General features: G+C 35.1%; 1 protein-coding gene and 1 pseudogene across 8 annotated transcripts in view; one reads left to right on the top strand and one right to left on the bottom strand.

The window, feature by feature from the left end:
- SLC35F5 (solute carrier family 35 member F5) overlaps window positions 1-13,493 on the bottom strand; it is an 87,184-nt gene that overhangs the window by 3,721 nt on the left and 69,970 nt on the right. For 5 of the 7 annotated variants that reach the window (XR_014795835.1, XR_014795836.1, XM_084893314.1 and 2 more), the window contains 4 exons: window positions 13,041-13,145; window positions 9,223-9,382; window positions 5,117-5,207; window positions 593-747 (listed from right to left, as the gene is read on the bottom strand). Coding sequence is in view for 3 of the 7 variants with exons in the window: in XM_084893314.1 (XP_084749440.1) it covers window positions 593-747; window positions 5,117-5,207; window positions 9,223-9,382; window positions 13,041-13,145 (511 nt within the window). In the remaining 4 variants the exon portion in view is untranslated. The remainder of the gene's footprint in view (window positions 1-592; window positions 748-5,116; window positions 5,208-9,222; window positions 9,383-13,040; window positions 13,146-13,493) is intronic. The other 2 variants (XR_014795833.1, XR_014795834.1) reach the window with 1 other exon arrangement.
- Window positions 1-13,493, top strand: part of LOC311627093 (vasculin-like protein 1) — a 234,831-nt pseudogene that overhangs the window by 207,045 nt on the left and 14,293 nt on the right. The window lies entirely within an intron of this gene.

The following is a 13,493-nucleotide window of genomic DNA, read 5'->3' as shown; positions in this document are numbered from 1 at the left end:
AAAATAGTAAGAACTTCAATTTTACCTGTGAATCAAAACATTTTTTAAAAGTAGTTGTGAAGAAACTATCATAACCTACGGATTTGAACAAATTACTTTAATTTTACCTGGCATAGTACATATCCTAAATAATAAAAGGCTAATATGCAAATCCACTGAATGGCCAGTCGCTATGACGCACACTGACCACCAGAGGGCAGATGCTCAATGCAGGAGCTGCCCCCTGGTGGTCAGTGTGCTCTCACAGGGGGAACATGGTTCAGCCAGAAGCTGGGCTCACAGCTGTGGTGGCTGGAGCCTCTCCCACCTCCAGGGCAGCGCTAAGGATTAAGGATGCCTGATTGCCGGCTTCAGACATTTGCTTCAGACATTCCCTGAAAGCTCCCAGGCTGCAAGAGGGTGCAGGCTGGGTTGAGGGACCCCCTTCCTCCCCCCCACCGAGTGCATAAATTTCATACACTGGGCCTCTAGTACAATTATAATCTTTCAATAATTCTTCCCCAAATCTCTAAAATCTAGGCCAGCATGATATGATTACCAGTTTTTTTAGCAAACATAATTTGTTTAAAAATTATATTGTAGCTAAATCTACCTCTGAATTCGATGTTTTCTGCATATAAAGGCAAAAATTCTTCTGATTCCCACCATCACAGGATCCCAATTATTATAATGGCATAGGAGAGTTACGATAAAAAATGAAAAAAATACAGGGATAGCGCCTGCAAAAAATAACCAAGAAAACTGCACCTAAAAATAAAAGGTAGAAAAAACACACTGTAATTATTAGGAAGACAATTTTCCCCTTAATGTAAGTTTTCCATTTATGAAAAGTTATGGGAATAAGTTACCAGACTAAAAAATACTAGTAATACTAAGTACTGATAACACATTAGTAAGTTTATTATTATTAAAAAGGATTCAGAACTTCAACATCCTAACCACTTGCTTAAATTACCAACAAAAATATTTCTCTCTTGAGAAACAGCCTAAAGGAAAGCCAGGAAGGCATGCTTTTTATTTATTAGACACAGCATGGCTGAGAACAAAATTATGAAACTTTAAGTTGCCCATTTCCCCTTCACTAATTACTACTTATCTCAAGTTGATCCTGCCCTTCAGTTTCTGAAGTCATCTTAAAATCTCAAATTTTAAAAAAGTATGTTATGTTCTAGTTGTGATATGCTGTGTTGTTACAGTTCTTAAGACAGTATTAAAAACAGATTAAACTCTTAACTTCAACTTCTATAAACCTTTTACTAACAACTAGAGGCCCGGTGCACAAAATTTATGCACGGGGGAAGGGAGTCCCCTCTGTCCAGCCTGGATCCTCTCCAATCCGGGACCCCTTGGGGGATGTCCGACTGCCGGTTATAGAATGATTTCATGAATATTCAACTAAAAACCCTATAAATGAATTAATGCAAACTTTATAAATATAGGTTAAACCCTAGATGATGTTTAAAGGAAAGTTCACTTTTAACAATGCAGTTGCATGCTGCCACATACTATAAAACTATTTGATTTCCAAGAAGCTAGGAATATAATTTTTAAAAATGAAGACATCTATTAACAAAGAAAACTGTCTATATAAAAAATATATAATCCCTAAATATATATGATAATAAATCTAAATATACTAGGTGTACTAGTTAATAATGCAAATTTTTTTCAATAGATGGAGTTACACATATGTTGTTATATATGCGATTTGATATGTATGCTATTTTGTTGTATTGACAGCAAGCTTCAAAACTTCGTATGTCAAATTTGCTAAGGTGTTAACATCATAGATGTTTTTATGTTTAAAAATGTCGAGCCCTGGTTGGTTTGGTTCAGTGGATAGAGCGTTGGCCTGCAGACTAAAGGGTCCCAGGTTCGATTCGGGTCAAAGGCATGTACATTGGTTGCAGGCACATCACCAGTAATGGGTGTGCAGGAGGCAGCTGATGGATGTTTCTGACTCTCTAAATCTCTCCCTTCTTTTCTGTAAAAAATTAATAAAAATATATATTTTTTTAAATGTCAAATTTTGTGCCAAAGAAAGAGCATCTGCGGGAAGTTTTAATTCATTTCTTTATTCTGAAGAAAAGTGCTGCTGAAAGTTATCGTATACATCGAGAAGCTTATAGTGAACATGCTCCATCTCAAGATACTTGTGAACACTGCTTTTAAAACGCTTTAAAAGTGATGATTTTTATGTGAAAGACAAAGAAAGTCCAGGTCAACCAAAAAAGTTTGAAGATCAACAACTACAAACATTATTGGATTAAGATGCGTGTCAAACTCAAAAACAACTTGCAGAAATCTTAAACGTTGCTCAGCAAACAATTTCTGATCATTTACAAGCAATGGGAAAGATTTTAAAGGAAGGAAAATGGGAGTCACATCATCTGAACGAAAGACAAATGGAAAACCAAGAAGTCATCAGTAAAATGTTGCTTCAATGGCATGAAAGAAAGTCCTTTTTGCACCGAATTGTGACTGGTGATGAAAAGTGGATTTATTTTGAGAATCCCAAATGCACAAAATTATGGGTTAATCCAGGTCAACCACAACATAGACTGCAAGGCCAAATCGCTTCAGAAAGAAGACAATGCTCTGTGTTTGGTGGGATCAGGAAGGTGTGGTGTATTATAAGCTTCTAAAACAAATGAAAGTATTAATACTGATTGCTACTTACAACAAATAACCAATATGAACCATGCTTTGATCGTGAAATGACCAGATTGTGCCAGAAGACACAGCAAAGTAATTTTGCTTCATGATAATGCACCATCACACACTTCAAAACCAACTAAAGACACGTTAAAAGATCCTGCCTAGGAAGTATTAACCCACTCGCTGTATTCACCAAATCTTGCTCCTTCATATTACCACTTGTTCCCATCCATGGCATATGCACTTTCTGAGCAGCACTTCAAAACATACGAAGAAGTAGAAAATTGGGTCTCTGAATGGTTTGCCTCAAAACAAGAAAAGTTCTATTGAAAGATAAGGGAAATGGGTAGCTAGCGATGGACATAACTTTGAATAAAACACCTACACCGTGCAGGAATTTCATGCACCAGGCCTCTAGTCATTTAATAAATGAGATCCCCTGTGACATTTCTTTTTTTTTAATTCCCTAAAATTAACCTTCAATTTCATTTTTCATATGTACAAAAGCTGATGTTTTCAAAATATCATAACATTAAAGTTCAATTGAACAGTGGTCTTCCAAAATCCTTACTTCCCCAGTTTCACTATAACAATTTTGGTTCATATTCAAGATTATTACCCTGAGATGTAAAGGACCTGGATATTATTTAAATGTATAAAAAGAATCTAATAAGCATAACTTTAGTATTATATATATTTTACAATTTTGACATTCTTTGAAAATGCATGCTATGTAAGATAATTCATTCTCAATTAAGGAGATGTCCATTTTTAAGCATGACAAATAAGAATTTACTAAACCACAAAACAATGTTAAATACCAGTATAGATTTTTTTAAAATAAAAAAGATAGACATCATTAAGAGTATTTTGTCTTTATCCTAAAAAGTGCACAACGATCTAAAGAAAATTAGCTTTCAAAATCTGATTATAAGTTCTACACAGTATAAGCCTTTGGGCTTTCAAGTATTTCCTCTTCCAATTATATTAAACCAACACTCCACCCTCTCCCCTTCCTCCCCCGACACATAGCATGCACACAGGCATACCATTTTGTTACTTAAAAGCTTACAAATACTGAACTGAGTGGTCCATGCTACATTACATCTTTTAGCATTAGCCAATGGCACTTCTCTTTTCTCCTTGTTAACCCTTAGGAGTACTAAAGAAACTTCCCCCTTCAGGCTGTTGGGAGAGACACAGATTCTCTTTTCTGCAATATTGCCAGTATTTATCACAAGATTCCCATATTCAGACCAGGACTTCATAGAAGAGGCAGAAGGCCCCTGCCCTGCTGAGTTCAGAAAGAAATGAGCATTTGCTGAGAAATAACACTGCTCTTATACCTCTCAGCTTTATAGTAGTACTAGAGGCCCAATGCACGAAATTTGTGCACAAGAAGAGGGGTATGTGTGTCCCTCAGCCCAGCCTGCACTCTCTCCAATCTGGGACATCCCTCTCACAATCCAGGACTGCTGGCTCCCAACCACTCACTTGTTTGCCTGCCTGATTGCCCCTAACAGCTTCTGCCTGCAAGCCTGATTGATGCCTAACTGTTCCTCTGCCAGCCGGATTGCTCCTAACTGCCCTCCCCTACAGGCCTGGTCCCCCACAACTTCTCTCCTCTGCCAGCCCAGTCACCCCTAACTCTCCTCCCCTGCAGGCCTAATCACTCCAACTTCCCTCTCCTGCCTACCTGATTGCAGACAACTGCCCTCCCCTGCGGCCATCTTGTGATGACCATCTTATGTCCATATGGCGGCAACCATCTTATGTGTTGGAATGATGGTCAATTTGCATATAATATATAGGATTACCACAGTGCTAAAAATTTTATCTTAAAAATTAAAACATTACTACTTAAATGATAAAATATATCCCTACTCCATACCACTGAACTTAACAAAGAGCATATGGAACATATCTACTACTAGATGAAAAGCTACATATAAAGATACTACTCTTAAGATAAAAAATTGAAAAACTAAAACATCAAGAGATTATCCATTTCTTTCAGCACTTTTTTTTAATCCTCACCAGTGGATATTTTTACATTGATTTTTTTATTTTATTTTTTACGTTTTAGAGAGCATGAAAGAGAGAGGAAAAGACACTTAGAAACATCGATGTTAGAGAAAAACATTGATTGGTTGCCTCCTGCAGGAGCCCTGATCCGGGCCCCTGCAGTGGAGGAGCCTACAACTGAAGTATGTGCCCTTGACTGGAATCAAACCCAGGAGGTCAACGCTCTATCCACTGAGCTAAACCAGCTTGGGCACTTTCAGTACTTTTTACATCTCTATGTAGTAAAGCACCTTGGGAGAGAAGGCATCAAGTATTACTCATGGTTATATCCTTATAATTTAGTCACATCCCTAAACCTTCATTAGCTCTGTTTTTAATAATATACATAAAATATCTAATAAATAGCTTTTATCTAATAAATAGCTTGTCTTACCTTTTGCATACACATGTCAGCTATTATGGACAGAGGTATTGTAAGGCTTAGTGCAAGTGTGCCTATCAATGATGAGGTAAGAAAGCAGCCCCTAAAAAGGAAAAAACAAAACATACATTTCCATATTAAAAAAGTAAAAGAACCAAAGAAAAACAATGACCAATGTCTACCTACCCTAAAATATAGATGTGAGAAATCAAAAGCAAAAATGAAAGCTCAGGATGGACTAAGACATAATAAATAACAGAATTTCTAAGATAATTCCAAAAGTTTATCTTCAAATATTAAAAATGCAAATATATAAGTATAGGTATTTTGAGGCATTTTATGTTATTTTCAAGATCTGCTTACAGACATTGTTCAACTTTAAATGCATAACTTACATTTCCTTAACAGTTTTTACAAAACTGTCAAAAGAGTTGTGATAGAGCATCGACCTATGAACTAGGATGTCATAGTTCAATTCCCGGTCAGGGTACATGCCTGGGTTGTGGGCTCAATTTCCAGTGGGGGATGTGTAGGAGGCAGCCAAAATGCTTCTCTTTCATCATTAATATTTCTATCCCTCTCTCCCTCTCCCTTACTCTCTGAAATCAGTAAAAATATATATATTTTTAAAAGAGTTGTGATAATGATACTTAGCTAACAAAGCAGGCAGCTTTATTAAAATTGTAAGACAATACCTTACAACATAGACTTTAAGAAAGTGATAAGCCAATATGTGCATCTGTCATCAAACAAAAAATATCTCACCCTCATGAGAACTAAGTCTTTAGATGTATACTGCTCTTCTAGATTGGTTCAGCATTGAAAAGAAAACAAATCTGGATGTTTTAAAAGGATATGTCCTTGTTTTCCACTTGTCTAGCAATTGTCCTAACCAAAGCCTGTATTATTTTCACCTTGAACTATCAATTGTTTTATGTTTACCTTAAACTATAAATATTGGTATCAAATTTTAAAATATCAATTTGCATATAATTTTGTTTAGTTGAAGAAAAAAAGAAACCATTATACCAAACAAGTGAGCCATTTATAAAGACTAATAATTTGATATATATAAAAAGATAATAAATAATAGGCCAAGATAAAACCGTAATGTATATCATTAGGAATATAGACCCATGGAAATTATAGGCAAGCAAGTTCTAACTCAGTATAAGTTAGAATTTGTAATGCTGTCTTGTTATAAAAGAGGCTATCTCTTGAAAGTGTCATCTGAAATATTCAACAGAGGCTGGTCAATCCGTTCTTATTGCTGCAATAAAGAGAACTCAAGTACTAGTGTTTCCACTACTCATAAGCTGCTCTATGAAATATGTTCTTAGATATTTATAATGCTAAGTACAATCATAAAAATTCTGATATGCTTGTTATGGTTATTTTGAGTTACCAACACTAGAATTTAGGGATATGTTTGTTTCATTACTTATTCACTTTATTGTTACTGAGTTTTTATTGTAAGTACTCATAAACACTTGAATATAGAGGTGCATCTGAAAAATAAACCTTGAGATCCTGAAAAATCCATCCTAGGTAAGGATAAATATAGCTTTCATCATAATATATAAATTTCAGTGTCCAGTCTAACTATTCAATAATAAACACTCACAAATACACAATAAGGAATAGAAATTGTGTTCCCCCTATGAAGAATGATTTTGCAATTCTGTATCAAAATTTAAAGTCTATATGTCTGACTCGGTCTTTTCCACTTAAGAGGCATTTATCCAATAGAATGCTAACATATATATGCAAAGATACATATAAGAATACTCAATGCTATATTATTTACAAAGCAAAAGACTGCAAACTTAAAATGTCTCTCCATGAGAAAATGGTAAGACATGTTCTACCCATTACATAACAAAATTGATTGGAATATAGCATTTTAAAATACAGCCTTTAAAAAAATGAACCTAAGTGCTATTATGTGAAGATTGAAAGACAATTTGTGAAAAAAAGTAAAGTATAGAACAATATCCATAGTATGCTCCCATTTGTATGTTGAAAATAAAACAAATTGAAGGGAAAATTAAGAGGATGAAACATAATTTTATATGTATAAAAAATATTATAGAAGGTTTAGATGTTAAATACTGGTTGCCTTTGAGAAAAAGGAATAGGTATTTGGGGTAGAAGGGAGATTTCAATTTTCATTGTGAACCCTTTTGTACATTCTTTTACTTTTTAAAAGTTAAATAAAAAAGAATATTGTAAAACATACTATTTATTTCTTTAAATATAAAATTTTCCAAGGAAGCAAACTACAAAACCTCACATAATGGAAAGATTACACATCACAACTCATATTTTATTGTCCCCAAAGCCTACATTAAATTCTGCTGAATATAATGAAAATCTTCTGCATATGTTTATTATTAAAAAATAAAGCGTTGCCAAAACTGGTTTGGCTCAGTGGATAGAGCATCGGCCTGTGGACTGAAAGGTCCCGGATTCGATTCCGGTTAAGGGCATGTACATTGGTTGTGGGCACATCCCTGGTAGGGGGTGTGCAGGAGGCAGCTGATCGATGTTTCTAAATCTCTATTCCTCTCCCTTCTTCTCTGTATAAAAATCAATAAAAATATATTTAAAAAATAAAAATAAAAATAAAGCGTTCAATAACGAATGAGCAGTTTAATATCTATAGTCCATGTTTACTATGAGTCTCAATGTAATGATCAAGTAATAAGGACCAAACTATACCTTTCTTTAGTCTAATATCGAAAGAAAAACTTTATTATTTCTTTCAGATATGTAAAAATAAATGCTCTGCTTTGAAATTTCCCAATTTAAACTTAACTTAGGAAACCAGAAAATATGAGCTTGTATTAAAATACAATGAATACATAATTATTTAAAGCATATGGTTCATTGGGTTGAACTATATGAAACTGTAGTCAAAAAGGGCTGAAGATCAACAATTCTTTATGATCCTACTATGTTAAATCAAAACACAACCAGCAAATAGTTTTATCTGCTCAGAACCCAGAGTGAAGAGAGACAAGAGAAATGATAGAACAAAAGAAGTGATAAGATAACAAGAGGTATATGATTATATATTAATGTATAAAATAAAGTGCGTAACTCTTTTAGGTTAAAAAAAGTGAGCATCTAAAATGCATATAAAGAAAGATGGAAAAATAAATGAGTAAATGAATTCTGAGATAAGAGTTTTAGATTAGCAAAGGAATTTAAGATGGGAACATAAATCACTACAATACAAAGCAAACCTTTAAGAACTACATGAAAGAGAGTGAGTGTTGAGGATATCAAGAAAGTAAGAGCTATTCTCTTAACTAGAGAAGAGGAAGAAGTATAGGCAGAGCATAAAGAAAGACTTCTTGTAAAGGCTGTTTTTGTCACAGCCTTTTGCAAGGGAAACTAGGCAGTAATCTTAAATGCCATATAATAAAAATTCATTTAACAGTTTAAGTACAATTTGTGTTTCTTTTTCAGTTCTTATTAGGTGGAAGCAGGATTAAGTATCAAGCTCTATATTTGAAAGGTTTCTTAAACTCCATACATGATATTGTCTTCCAACTATTTTAGGAATATCATTAAATATCAACATATTTTATATTATAACATTTCAAAGTATGTTAACATGTATAATCAGAGTTTAGGGCTTACATATGTAACTCACCCACGTGAAAATTCCTGAGAATAAACAAAAGAGACAAAGTCTCTAAAATAAGCAAAGGCTCTTAGACAAGCAGAGTCCTCAGAGTCTAAGAACTTGTGTCATTGATATGTAGGAAACACATCTTGTAACGTAGGATATCCATTAGATACCACTTTTCATTTGTATCACACTACTGCCAAAAACACTACAAATTTAGGTCATTCATATTCATTCATTCAATATTTACTGAGCTCCTTTTATGTTCAAAACATTACTCTATATGATGGATAATTAGAAATTAAATAAATAACAGAACACAAAGTTCTGGCTGTAATGGAGTTACTTTATTGAATTGTTAAGTGTGAGATGAGAAGGTGCACAGCAAGGGCCATCAGAAGATCAAAAAAAATAAATGCTAAACTACCCAAAAGTCCATAAACTGATAACTAATAAATCAGAGGTAATAAACAGTACATACCACAACCACAGGAACTCTGAGAGAACTGTTCCAATAAGGCCATTAATGATAATGCACATTAATACTACTTTATTGGGAAATTCAAAGTCCTCAAATCCAGTATAATGAAGTAAAAAGAAACCTGGCCATAAGAGCAGCAGATTAAACAGGCCTACAAAACCTAAACATGTATAAAGAGACAAATGTTAGTTTCTCAGATTTATTTAAATTTTCCAAACTTATAACTCTATACTTATAAAACCGATCTTATACAAAGGGCTCCAATAGATTTCCTTAACTGGAACTTGTTTCTTTGGTTAAAGCCAGTTCTACGGATAACTCAACACCAGGAAAAACTGTATCAAGCAACTGTATCAAGCCCATAGTGCATGGACCAACTACTACAGAATAAATCACTAAAAACAATTCAAAAAGAAGGGCTAACTTTAGCTACTAATAATTACAAGGTGAGGCAAAAGTAGGTTTACAGTAATGAGTACAGTATGCAAAATGTAAGCCTACCTTTGCCCTACACTGTATTATCTTGAAAGTTAAATGAATAACTCGTGTGTGTTTGTATATTTTCCCTTAAGTATAAGGAAATGGATGGTTTGTTCTCTGATTCAACTCATAGTTATGTTTAAAGCTCCAATGATATATTAGGAATAATGGAGGAAGGATCCAAAAAAAGATAAAATTCTTGGTTCCTGCCTTCCCAAAGCTCATTAGCTAATTGGTGTGATAACACATATATGCAAATACCTATTCAAGGTATGAGCACAGATTACTTATAAGGAAGGCTGCAATGATCAGTGGTTAGAGTTTGAGCAGTCAGAGTGCCCTGGGCTTTGATTCCAACTTTATTATTTACTAGTAATGTAAACCTGAGGCAAGAGCAGAACCTCTTTTAAGCCTGTTTTCTAGTCTAAGTGTAAAACAATATTTACTTAGGTTATTGGAAAGATTAGATAAAACATAAAATATAGCACAGTACCTAGCAAAGAGTAAACAGTTAATAAAGACTACTGTTATTATAAAAGTTAAAGTTTGCATATGACTATATACATGCAAATAGTATGTAGTAAAGACTACAAAGAGAAATTACTATAATTTTATTGCACTTTCTATATAGTTTAGCATCAAGGATCCATAATGAAATCCATAAGGTAAAAATAAGAGCTTTCATCTAAAAAGTTAAATTACAGTAGATATGTATTTTATATTGGCTACTAAACAATAAACTAGAACTTAGGCTGGCCAGTTAAATAGAAACAAGACAGGAGCACCCACTCTCTATCCGAAGCTTATCTACAGAACTGTCTTGGACATCAAACAAGCCTGCTTTGCCCAGGAAGTTCCCATCCCTGCCTACCCTATACCCTTTGCAGCCAATGACTGCACTCACTCACAAGGCCGACCCCTGTGGCGGGAATCCTAATGGCTCAAGGCCAGGACATCTCCAAGAAGTGCCTAGACATACCTGCTGCCTCTCACACCTGCTTCTCCATTCTGCTTCTCACTCCCTTGCCAGTTCTTCCTCCAGAGGACCTCAATAAATAACCCACACTAAAGCCCTGTCTCCTACTTTGCATCTAAGGAACCCAATTTAAGATATTTAGTAATAAAAAAAATAAAAAAATAAAAAACAACGATACACGTACAGAAAGGACTAATGATCTTGCATAACATTAAAAAGTTGTCATTAAAATGCCAAGATTTGGTATTATCAAGAACCAAATTTATTTTTTGGTCCCTAAACTATTAAGTCTATGAAATCCCATATTAATTAACAATGTCTGGACCTACAAATAATTTCCTCTATTCTCCAGACCCTCAAGAATTTGGCCCACACGCCTACTGTTCTACCTAAAGTGAAGGCTTCAGCACAATCACACAGATCAACTCACTGTTCCCTACCATGCTCTCACTTCCTTATGCCTAACGCACCCTCCACATTCACCCATAACTTCTTTTATAATCCCATCTATTCTAAAACTCAGGTCAAATAACTATTTTCCTTATCACATCACATATGAAGAAGACCAATCAAGTTATATGTCTGTATATTCTATTAAATTAAGCAATGTTTCTTGAAAGTTGCCAATCTTAAAAAAATAAATAAATAATAGCATTTTTCTCCATTACAGATAGAATTTTCTATGGCTCTAAAATAAGATGACTAAAATGATCTTCATATTTAAGGTATATTTATTGGATTCTATACTTAAAAGGAACTTGAATGATCACTCAGTTTGGTGGATTTTCAAACCTTTTATTTTTGTCAATTAAGTAAAGATATTCAAACTGCTTTTAGTATCAACATCTGTTCTACAATTTAAATGATAATGCAAAAGACCTAACAAAACAGTGTTGTTCCAGCTGAAACAGACCCCACATACAACTCTACGTCCTACCAACCTTCCCAGGATCCTTTGTAAATCAGCTTGGAAACTACCCATCAGTCCAATTTCCTCATTTTTCAGATGAGCATGAGATAAATGAAGTTATAATAACTATATATTCCAGGTCTCCTGGTTCCCTGTAAACTGTACTTTGAACAGTCATCATCAGGCTTCTTTATCTATTGGATTTACGATATCTTTTGAAAGATATACAGAGATAGCCTCACAGATAACACTCGTTTTTTTACTGAGCTGATTTTTGGCAAAAGGGAATTTATAAATCATATCAGGTATTTTATTTACAAAAATTAAAAACAGATGCCAGGAACTATAATCGGGTAATTTGAAAAATATATGTCATAAAAGAGTCTGACTCTAAAAAATAAAATGCAAATGGAAAAACCTTAAATGACCCACAATTTTTAATGAAAATAAGTATCTAGACCAGAATAGTATTATATATATCTTTTGGGGACAGTTTCCCCAATCCTATGCTTTCAACAACTCAAAAATGGCAAAATGTATAATACAAGTATACTCTCACTTGCTTATAGCAGCACTAGAGTAGGGGTGTCGAACTCAATCAGAGAAGGGGCCAAAATCTAAAATCCAGCCTAAATCGCGGGCCGAATGGTTTACTGAACAGTCATAAACTGACAATGTCATAAACTGACAGCGGAGTGCAGTGATGACAGGGCGGTGCGGGCCACATTGCAAGGCCTGGCGGGCTGGATTTGGCCCGCGGGCCTTGAGTTTGACACATGTGCACTAGAGGTTTGGTGCACGAATTCGTGCACGGGTAGGGCCCCTCCTCCTGGCCAGTGATCAGGGCCAATCAGGGCCATCTCGCCCAATCCCTGAGGGAGGTTGCCAGATAGGGAGGGACTGACGGAGGGTCCAGGGCGGGTCCAGCCTCGTCTTGCCCAGTCCCAACTGGCCAGACCTCAGCATCAAGTTAACCTACCAGTCGGAGCATTTGTTCCTGATGGTCAGTGCTCATCATAGCGACCAGTCGAACGGTCAACACTTAGCATATTAGGCTTTTACATATAGATGATTTTGTCATATCAATGAGAAAACTATCTGGTTCATAGGCTGAAGACATTAATACAAAACCTGTCAGCGGGGGGTAATACTCTCATAGGGTTGTTCAGACAATTAAAGAGCTAATATGCATAGGGGCTTAGAATAAAGCTTGTTACTTGGTACAACTCAATGAATGTTTGCTACGACTATTTTTTTAAAAGGCGTTAAAGGAGCTATCCTTCATAGGTACACAACTATGCAGAATAAGAGAAAAACACTGAGATTGGACTTCATAATCTTTAAAATCTGATGGACCTCCAGACCCCCCAGAATTTGGCCTACATACCTTCCTGTTCTTCCCTAAAGTGGTAATTCAGAGTAAATTGCCTCACAAATTAAACATATTCTTACCAAAGAACATCGGAATATCCAACTTATCTTCTCTGTCTACTTTTCTCTTAATCATAACAATATAGACAGCATAGAGCATGGCTCCAGCAAGAGACCAAATGGAACCTGTAAAGATCCACATAATGATTTAAAGCATTTGTTCATTAACTCATTCAACACACACTTATTTAAAATCTAACAATGGGTTGGATCCTATTTCAAGAAATGAGTGTATGAATGTGAAAAGATAAAGTACAGCCTACCCTATCTTTATCTCCAGGAGTATGGAAAGAGTTTAAAGTGTAAACAAATAAACGCAAAACATTCACCTCAATGATCTAACCCCCTAGTCAGCAAATTGTAGCTTGCGAGCCACATGTGGCTTTTTGCCCCCTTGAGTGCGGCTCTTCCACAAAATACCACGGCCTGGGCAAGTCTATTTTGAAGAAGTGGCGTTAGAAGAAGTTTAAGTTT

This window comes from Pipistrellus hanaki (assembly GCF_964339955.1).
Source record: "Pipistrellus hanaki genome assembly, chromosome: 8".
Classification (NCBI taxonomy): domain Eukaryota; kingdom Metazoa; phylum Chordata; class Mammalia; order Chiroptera; family Vespertilionidae; genus Pipistrellus; species Pipistrellus hanaki.
The sequence above is the reverse complement of the archived record's forward strand: the minus strand, read 5'-3'. Positions and strand labels throughout refer to the sequence as shown.